We start from the raw sequence: 10,884 nt of genomic DNA, 5'->3' as shown, positions 1-10,884 counted from the left end.
TTATTAAAATTTGTTCCTCAAATAGTCAAGACTCTTTTTGTGGTGTGCATTTATTCAAATGATGATGCTCTCTACAATAATTGGTCACGAAAAAGCATTCTTACCATTTTTTAATAAATAGTACGAGTACCATTAAATATCCAGATTCTCCCTATATATGTTCTTGCATAATAAATGTGTGAATCAAATATGTAAAAATCTTTTTTATCTGTAATCAGATTTTTCTAATATGGTAACACAAACATGATAGATATATATAAATAAGTAAAAAGCATGGATTCTACATATTTAGAGATGGAAGAGAATACAGATATTTGCCATTTCTTAAAATTATGCATAATTGTATAAATCAATATCACCTTGAGAACAAATTCAGAATGTTTAGATTTATTTTGAAAATGCTAAAAATTATAGGTTATGTTAATCATGTTTAACTAATTTTTTTAAGCTTTCCTTTTCCTAGCCAAAAGACTAATTTTGGAAAAAAAGAGAAGCAAAAGCCTTCAATAGAGATTTTAATTGAGAAAGAAAGAACATATCCACACATTGTTCAGAACTACTGAACAATGGTCTAACATTACAGTTCAAACCTATTTAATATCTAATGCTATAGTTGATGTGCTTGCTAACTAGCAGAACTTTCAAAAGCTATCAATAAAAAAAATCACTCTAGACTAGGCAGACTTGAATTAATGACAAATTATGATAGAATAACAATTAACAAATTGTGCAGCTTTTTTGTTAGACAACTAGATTGATTTAAATTCTGATTCTAACATATTTAATCAAAAGGAATCTGCTCAATTTAAAAGCAATGAGTAGAATTCAAACTTACTTTCTTAAAGGGGTCTAGATTTTTACTGGCATGGGTTACCCTAGTCATCCAGAGTTGATTCACAAATATGTGAGCTGAAATATAGGAGACGATAGGTTTTCCTAGGATAGTGAAATTTTTAACAGATAAAATTGGATTTAATAATATAAAAACTATGTTGATTTCTAAATTTGTATTAGAAAATGATTTCAGTAAATAGCTCTTATTGCATCTAAATGAATCAATTACATGGATTCAGTTGATTATATAGCAACATCTAAGCATGTGGGAATTGCTCATGGATAAGCAGGCCTCTTAACTCCCAAAAGAAATTCCAAATAAAGTTTCAAATGGTCCAGATCTGAACAGAGACACACATTTTAGATGCTGTATACCGAAGAAATGGGGCTACTCTGTTTCAAGCAGAGGGGATATAGTAGTTGAGACAAAATAGTGAGAGAATGTGCTGGGCACAGGTGGACAACACTTGCTGGAACATCAGCAGTGGTGGCTGAGAGGAAGGAAGCAAGCTCCGGAAAAGATCAGGGGTAAACGGGACACTAGGACATGCCATTCTGAAGTATCAGTAAAGCTGCTGAGAGGGGAAAAATACAGACTTCTATTTATGCTTTACAGGGCGCTGCAGTGTAGAAACAGAGAAAGGGGTGATACGTATTAATATTACTCTATTCAGATGTCATCCAAAACCCAAAATAAATAAAGCTAAAGCTGAACTGTGAAGGACCTAAGAAAGTTTGCCAAAACCTCCAAAATGAAATGGATTAGCTCTGTGTTTGAAACAAAATATTCTTTCCGATTTACACACATCTCTAATTTTTACTGCCCTAATATAAATGGACAACAGGATCCATATCATTCTTAAAATTTAAAAATGGAAAAATATTCAATTGTCTATTGAAACTCCTAATACTGCAGTGATTTTTTTCTGTTTTGTAGTTGTGATAATGTGTAAATATAACATTCATTTAGAAGGTAGCTGCTAAGAAACCCTTCATGATTACACAATAATCAAACATCAATAATATAGATAATAGAACATAAATTGTCTATCCAAGCTGCGTGACTTACTTCCTTCTGCCTATGCAGAAACTACAAGTTTTACTATTTTCATCAGTGTAGCATCTAGCAAAAATATGAAGCTCCAAACTAAAATTCTTAACAGCAAACTTACTGTTGTATTTTTCATGCTGTACCATTCTAATTATTTGTTAATGGTAACCAGTCTAATAAGGGCTTTCTTGGTATTTTCAAAATGCACCTATTTAGATGAAAGAAATAATGATAGTATAGGGATTAAAAATGTTCAGTCTGCACTTTATGACTATATAAAGAGAATTGAAAGAACCATTAGGACTTTAATACACCAGTATGAAAATGTATTTACTGAAAGACAGCTTTCATTATGTTCACTCTGTCAAATATCTGAACTTCTTACGCCAGAACTCACGTTTCTCTTTGCCTTATTCTGAGATGATGAAGCAGGTTTCAATTTATTCTTCTGTTAAGTTAGGTGCATACAGAAAATATTTCTTTATGATTATACTTTAGAGTCAAACATTTTCTAGTTATGGTCCTACTACTGTCTTCCAAAAATGCCTCCAAATGAAATATTTAAACATTTAATGTTAGAAATGTGGTGCACCTTGGCTACAAAATATAGTCTTCTTAGAAATGCAGAAGTTCATGAAAAGGTAGAATATCATCAGGAAACATATGTAAGTTCAAATTTTTTGAAAATGAAATGCAAAAAGAAAAATGCAGGCCAATTACATTATCGTAAGCATGAGTAGTATCTTGGGCAAATTAAAACAGATTTTCATCCTGTCATCTGGAGTAAAAAATGTATCTTGTAGAGGTGTCATTTTTTCAAAAACAGCATGGCAATACCATTTTGCACCCATTGTAGCTAACTGTCCTTCAAACATCTACATACTTTGGTGGACTATAAAGCCAACTTCATGTGATTAACCAAATTTTTTAAAAAAGCTTACATACTGAGGAATCTCCATCATGGTCTCCATGTTAACTGTTGTATCTGGGAAATTATAATATTCTATTGTTGCTGAAAATATATGTATATGAAGCATTCAGAAGAGTACATTATAGATTCTTTGTAGAAGTATCTAAATTTCATATATAAATTGGATGATACTGTTTGTAGCCAAGTTTCTTCCTACAAGTTGGGCAAGAATTAGAATTTCTTAGAGAATCCCGAAGACACTGGCTACAGAAGACATGACCACATTTTGTTGAAACAATAAGCCGTCCATTCTGAATAATCTCCGAATAGCCATCCATGCAAATTGGGCAACTCACAGTACCTGAACGGTGTGAACTTGGAATATCATCCTCTAATAATTCCAATTCTTTAGTTAGGGTGCTAGTCAAAATCACTTCATCTCTTGGTTCATCATCATCACTGCTTAATATACAGCTGTCAGGGAGTTGATTTCTAAATTCTTGATTTTGTTGTTGACAAACATTTTCTTCAACAATCACAACCGAATCGTTGTGTGTCAGATCAACTACTATTGGTTCTGAAGATTCACAAGTCAGATCAACTACTTCTTCACAACTGTTAACTTCAAGATCAATTGTTTCTTGTGAAGCTGTTTCAGGAGCTGTGTTGCTAACTATATTTCTTTTACGAGTTTGTCTAGAATTAATTGTTCCTCCACAGCGCTTTTTCTGAAGCTCGGCCTTCTTCATTCTTTCATTAGGAATCAAGTTGGGAGCTGTGGCAGCTACTGCCAGAAGACCATTTTCAGTGCTAGAAGAAGCTGTGTTGGTATTGGGGGTCTGCAAGAAGGCAACAGTAGAAGTAGATGGGGTTGATGATGAAAAAGAGGAGGGAGCAATATTAGAAGATAGTCCTACAGATTTGACCTCGAAGACTCCAGCTAGGTTTGATGGGCCAAGGCCACCACCTTTTTTATTTTTCCGACGCTTGGTCCCACAGCGCTTGGCATCAGCTGGGCTCATGGTGGCTATAGGCAGGGAAAACCAAACTTCCAAATAAACAACTAGTCTAGGAGTAAAAGAAATATATAAATAAAACAGATGGAAGGTAAAAATCCACTGCATTTGCTTCCAATAGACAAACCACAGAACAAGGAAGAGCACTAACCCTACTGTACTATGTAAATTCTTTTTAAACAACACTAATTTTGTTTGGATAGATCATAAATTTTATTTTTGTTATATCTGAATCATACCTTTTGACCAGGAGCAAAGGTAGCATGTTCTGCATGCCCTCCCCTATTTCCCCCCCCCCACAATAATAAACTTGTGAGGTAGGCTGAGCTGAAAGATAGTGACTGAGCCAAAGTTACACAGTGAGTACTTAAGGCTAAAGTTGGATCTTAACCACCACACTATACTGGATCTAACTTTAGTCAGCTTCTAATCTATGTTTCAGCTAGAATAGCAATTCCTGTTATTTCCTGGAATGTAAATTGCATGAATATATTTGTTGCCTTGGTGCTTTAATTAAATAAGCTTATGTTTAAAGTAGGCTTATTTTGTCAGTGAGCCAACAGTAAGTAAAGTTGAAAGTCTGTGGATTTGTCAACACAAAACTACATAAGTCACCAACAGATCTATATTTAAGAGCCAAAGAAGATAGAAGTAGAATGTTCATATTTATTTAGCGTTCTCAGTTTAAAGAATTGTTTATATTCCGCTTCACTGAAAAAATAGTAAGCAGAATATCTATACAAGTTTTGCAAATGTTTACAGAAACTCTGAAGCATTATAAAAACTAAACCTATAATAATACCTATATTTTTAAAATCTTAATTTTACAGTAAAAATTTGCTGAAAGAATTTACAGAACGACCTCAGCAAGTGGTAAAGGAATGAATTTTAGATTTGTATAAGATTTGCTTAAAAACAAAATTATTCTATATATATATATATATATCAGCAAGTTGAGAGTGAAATTGGTTGAGAAGCCAAGCCATTGAGCTATGATTGGTGAAGCCTAGATTCTAGACCTGCCCTATGCACCAGAAGCTAGCTGGATGACATTGCAGTCTCCCAGGGCTGACCACAGGTTGAGAACCACTCAGATAGACTATTGATAGAGATCATTAGAAAGCTGTGCAGTTTGGGCTTCTGGTTCCAGATCGTGGCGCTGGTTGATGCTCAGACAGAGCGCTCTCTCCGCTGCCCAGTTTTCCTTCGTCGGGCGACCCTGAACATGGTCGTAAGTCGCCTTGGAGGGCTGACGACCATGAGGACCCTCGACAGATCGCAGAAGGGTGGTAGCCCTTTCGTTTGATCTGAGGCAGCTCCTCTGGACTGCCAGAGAAAAGATTGGCCATCAACATGGCCAATCACTAGGCTGTGCCTGCCGAAAGCCAAAATCACCACCAAGCACAACAAAAGCACCCCGGAGGATTTGGGTGAGACCCTTCCTTACCTTTGTCTTACCCCAACTACCTTCCTGTGAAAGCCTCCTGAAACCACCCCTGCTTTTAACATAGCGGTATCTGCCTATTTTGGGAAATTAAACTTTGAAAAAAAAAAAAGAACAACTAATCTAAATAACTAAATAACTGGATCTGTATTTTTTGGATGCTTTGGGGTCCCAAAAAAGTTCCTATTACAGGGACTATCATCTTATCTATTTGGTAAGTTGGAAATTTTTTTTCAATTGGATAAAAGCCTAACTGGTGTCTGGAAAAAGATTTTATAGCCTATCGGGGACATCTTGTGGTGAAGTCTGGTACATCAACTGAATTTCTTTGACTGTGAGGCCTGTTTACTCTCTAGATTTGTTCTTCACACTATCTAAAAAAGATCAGAACTTGAAACAGCTGGGTGGTGAAAACAACTTCTAGGAATAGTGGAGGTGGAATTTGCTGACTTTTACTAAACATAGCCTCCACTAAAAGACTATCTCTAATCACCATAGAAATGGAGGAATCCTACCCACAACTTAACTATAAACTTATATTTGAAAAAATCCTTGAAGCCATGGAGCTAATGAACTGGAGTGAAAGATAAAGATGTCACCTTAAAATTATAAATTGAAGCCCAGATTTCAACTGATGAAGTTACAAGACAAAAAACTGAAGAGGAACAAATTAACATCAAAGAAGATTCTACACAACAACAAATACAATTTACTGAGAATTTTAACAATCAAACCTTGATTTCAACTAAAGTACTTGTAACTCAAAAAGCAACAGAAACTGAAGAAAGCAACATTAAGATGGAGGATGCTAAAGATCCACAAATACAATATATTGAGAACTTAGACAATCTAGACAATCAAATAACAACTACAACATCGGACAGGAATTGATGACAAATATTCTAAATCAAACAGGGAGAGTTGAACTACTAGGGCAACAATCTAATAACTACAAAGGGGCCAGTTCCTTTGAAAAATTGATAACTGGATGCGCTCCTTTGATTTAAACAACGTGTAGGAATGGAGACTCTCTTGAGGATTTAAAGACACTGGTATGGAAGCCTGCTTGGCACAAAAAGAAAGCTAGAATTAGATTAAAAAATGGGATTTTCTTTCTCCTTTTTGCTGATTGATGAAATCAATAAATAAATCCTACTTAATGGGCTAGATTTTTTTTAGAGATATTGATTGATTTAATATCTAGGACTTAGATCTATAAAGGAAATGAAAATTAGCTATTAGACTATAGTGTTGAATTGTAATATGGAAGTGGTTTGTGACAATGAAAGATATTTGATTAGTAAATGATGAGTTACTAGGATGAGAAATAGAATATACTTGTGAAAATTTAACTATCCAAATAATATGTGTATTTTAGACACGATAACTATTTTGTAATGAAATTAGGGAAATTTGGGTTACCCAAAGTTTAAATATTATGGTTATTAAAGGCTAAATTGGAACACGGTAATTGGAATTAGGTAAAACTTAAAAACAGGACTTGGATATGTATAAATAAAATTATATTGACAAATGTATTGAAAGACTGAGCTATAATTAGAAATGTATTAACTTGAATGTGATACAATGATTAAGGGAAATAGAAATGGAATTTTTAATGACACAACCTGAGATATGTATGAAAGATTTTGTTATTGGACTATTGATTACCCTATCACCACGCTGATTCCTAAATACTTGGATGCAAAATTGAAAAATTAATAAAACTTGTTATAAAAAAAGCTGTGCAGTTTGAAGAGAAATGGACAATTTTGGATATGCAATTGTTATCTATTCACTATTATCATAAACATATTAAATAAAAAACTACTAAACATTAAACTGGCAAACAAAAAATTGGTTCAATAATATTGTTAGCAAAATCATTGCATAATCATCCTTAGAAGAACAACATACCTGTTCAAAAAACAACACATTTTAATGGCTGTATTTCAAAAAGCAGAATAGCAACCAATAGGAATCATGAATCAGTCTAAGATTTTTAAATTACTATTGTTAAAAGATTGGCACAATTTTTTTACTCCAAGATTACTTTCATTTTCTGTTGTGACAATAATAAATCATCTAAAAAAGGCAATTGTAAAACACATAAATGTAGGACAGAAGCAAATACTAATTTGCTGTATCTGCTATCTCTATCCATCTATTATGACTGTTTTCAGTTACTGCCAATTGGGGTTGTCTTGATTTGAGTATACCATAATGTTTCCCCCCCCCCCATCTAGTTTTGTTGTCTTCATTAACCAATAGGCAAAATATCCATAATGGTCTGCAGCAGGAATCTGGTGGGGGTGGAGGATAAACCCTGATTGTATAATTCTACATGGAGATTTTTTAGGCTAGATGGTCTTTCTTTCCTAGTATATCTTATTTGCACAACATGCAAATTAAAATGGAAATATATTGGAAGACACAAGGACAGGAATAGCCCCAGAAATGAGAGAGGCAGATGGTGCAAATAGAGTAATCGGTCATGGGGAATTAAGCATGGAAGGTAACTTGCTTGATAATTAGATATCTTGCTTATAATGTGAGCGTAGGGTGAGGACAGAGGAACAAAATAGATAAATACAGGGAAATGGGGAAAAAAAAAACAACGCAGAAAATTGAAAACCAGGAGAGAAAATTAGGCTATAAATCAAAATAGTACAACTGAAATAAATGCTTTGGCAAATGACAGGGCTAATAAATTAAATAATTGATATCTATAATTTACTGCAGAATTAAGAAAATTTTTAACCTGTCATGGTGATTTTTACCTCAACCAAATTCTTTACTCTAAAAACTGGAACTAGGAGCTCCTTTTTGTTGCTAACAGTCATCTACATTGGCTTTAATTTGATATCATCCTGTTAAGATGTATGAACCAAATCTATTAAGCTAATAACAGTCCTACCTTCCTTTTTCCCACATATCCTTTTTGATTCATTAGCTTATTGTTTCTTAAGCTATTTATTGCTTTATATTTTATGCCTGCTATACTTAGCATTTGATGTTAATGGCAGACTTTTGGTCAAAATGAGAAAATGTGACAAGGGAAAAAGTAATATCCTGAAAAATAATGTTATCTGAAATCTCTGCAGCTATCGTCACGAGCACCTGGGGATGCTGTGGTAGGGAAAACAAGCATGTTTTTTCTTGGTCTAAAACAGCACAGGAGCTATTTTGTTTTCTAAATCAGCAAAAAAACAGCAAAAGAGTTGCCTAAAGACCCTTTCCCTTTACTCTGACTAGTATTTAAAGCTGTGATGGTGCAGTGGTTAGAATGCAGTATTGCAGACTAATGCTGCTGACTGCCAGCAATTCGATTCTCACCAGCTCAAGGGTAACTAAGCCTTCCATCTTTCCGAGGTCAGCAAAATGAGGACCCAGACTGTTAGGTGCAATTTGCTGACTCTTTAAACCGCTTAGAAGGTTGTAAAGCAGTGTGAAGTGGTATATAAGTCTAAATTTATACCTAAAGAACGATTCAATTTCATGGGAGAGAGTGTATTCATTAAAAATTGTTATTCTTTGTAATAAGTAATTAGGCTATGATCCGAAGTATTTCTTCCACTCGTTATCTCTACAATCAATATATTATTTAAGTGTATACTTTTCCAGCTTTCAGCCTATTTGCTTCAAAAATTTGGTACACATTATTAAAAAGCACTTCTGGTTTATCAGACATCATAGAAGAATGCCAAATGCCATTCCAAGATAAAATGTCACATTTTCCAAGATTACTGCACAGTAAATTATTTGTTAAGTAAATCTGGCTTTCCCATTAAACTTGCTTGTCAGAAGGTTGCAAAAGGTGATCACGTGGCCTAGGACACTGCAAACATCATAAATACAAGGCAGTTGCCAAGCATCCAAATTTTGATCACATGATCATGGGTATGATGCATCAGTCTTAAGTATGAAAAATGGTCATAAGTCACTTTTTTCAATACATTGTAACTTTGAATGGCCATGAAACAAATTGTTGTAAATTGAGCATTCATAACAGAAAAAGTGGAACCATTTCATTTACATATGGAGATTCATCAAATATCATTTTTTGAATTGTTTTTTTCTGCTGATGAACATTCATAGACTAGGGCTTATTTTGTCATAGTTTTTAAGTTTTACTTTCCATCATTTCAAATATCTGGTTCCTCTGTGTTTAAAATTACTGGCCATTTTAAAAAGATGTATTACTGGCCAATTTAAAAATTGTATCCCATTTAAATTACTGGCCAATTTAAAACATGTATCCCATTCTTCTTGGTTGATTGTGTATGAGCATTCTGGAATAATAAAATTTCAAAATAAAATAATCTAATAATTTAATACATTAATAGTGCTATTAACCAGTCTTCTCTCCTAAATACTTTAGTAAAGCTGTCCTCATCTCTAAGCTGTAGAAAGCCTGGATATGTTGATGCTAAACAAAGAAAGCAGATGGAGAGAGAGATGGGTGAAAAATTCAAAATTCAGAAAACAAAGTGCTAGTGAGAGCAAAGGCTGAGAGTAGTTGGTGATCAGAGAGGAGTTGTTAGCTTGCAATATAATCAGAGGTTTGCCTCCCAAAACAGATCTTCAATTGCTGCAACAGGTCATCTGACTTCGCCTCTAAAATAACAAGTATAAAGCAAAACAAATTTAACACATACTGATGAGCTTAAGGAGGAAAATAAAAGTTTAAAACTGTATAGGAGGGGCCAGGGAAAAGAATCATATTCTCAGGAAAAATGTTAAAAATGCAAATTGAAACAGAGCCAAACCCTTGTTTTCTGATGCTGTCCTAGCTCAGCAATAAAAAAATCCCCAAATAAATGACTTGTGAAATCCAGTTCTCCATTAATCTATGACTAATAATGCTAGTCGTGAAGACAGTATAATCTATGACTAATAATGCTAGTCTTGAAGCCTAAATTAGAGGGCCTAGGCTAGGGAGGCCAGACAAAGCCTGTTTTTAAGATCCTGGCTATCTGCCCGAATCCCAACTCCATCGGCAATCTGTCCAAATATCTCTTTTGTCACAGAATTAGTTTTGGGAAGAGCCTCTGTAGGATCGCCAGTTCTTACAGTGGGTACCTCGCATCTACGCTCTTTCGTGCGATCTCCTTTAAACAATGGGAGATGAGCCAGAAACGGACAGAATACAAAGCAAGGGCACATCTTCCCACGTCCTTTGTCCCACTTCGGCTTTCCAACTGAAGGGCCGCTTCGAAGTCCACAGCCAATCCCAGGCGGGTCAATGGCAGCCACTGGCCCGAAAATGCACTCTTTTCTGAAAGGCGATACCGCCACGGCCAGGACTCCAACCCTGCAACCACACCCTGAAAAAGAGCCCTTGTCTTTTACGCACCACCAGGCCGTTGGTAAAGCGGAGGAACGCCGTAGGCAGCACTTCTTCCCAACACCGCCCTTCGAAAAGCAGCTGCCCGGCTCCTGCCAGAATCGCAGACGGCTCAAGACCCGAAACGCTAGCCTCACTTCCTTCTCCGTCCCAGCCAGCTCTTACTGCGCTTGCGCCAACACCTCATTCTCCATAAGAGGCGCCTCCTTTATACGGGCCCTCGAACACCCCTTTGGCGCACGCGCGAAGATTGCTCCCTGTTACTTTTTTCCACGTGACTTG

The 10,884-nt window shown here is 35.3% G+C and overlaps 1 protein-coding gene across 1 annotated transcript; it reads right to left on the bottom strand.

The window, feature by feature from the left end:
• Window positions 1-93: 93 nt before the first annotated feature.
• Window positions 94-10,770, bottom strand: RNF4 (ring finger protein 4). Its single transcript, XM_039335686.1, has 2 exons — window positions 10,612-10,770; window positions 94-3,863 (listed from the first exon to the last, which is right to left on the bottom strand). The coding sequence occupies exon 2, from the start codon at window positions 3,815-3,817 to the stop codon at window positions 2,966-2,968; it is 852 nt and encodes a 283-aa protein (XP_039191620.1). The 5' UTR covers window positions 3,818-3,863; window positions 10,612-10,770; the 3' UTR covers window positions 94-2,965.
• Between the last annotated feature and the right edge of the window lie 114 nt (window positions 10,771-10,884).

The sequence above is a fragment of the Crotalus tigris genome, unplaced genomic scaffold (genome assembly GCF_016545835.1).
Source record: "Crotalus tigris isolate CLP2741 ecotype Arizona unplaced genomic scaffold, ASM1654583v1 scf7180000017546.9332058, whole genome shotgun sequence".
NCBI classification, from domain to species: domain Eukaryota; kingdom Metazoa; phylum Chordata; class Lepidosauria; order Squamata; family Viperidae; genus Crotalus; species Crotalus tigris.
Note: the sequence above shows the minus strand (reverse complement) of the source record. Positions and strands in the feature narration are given on the sequence as shown.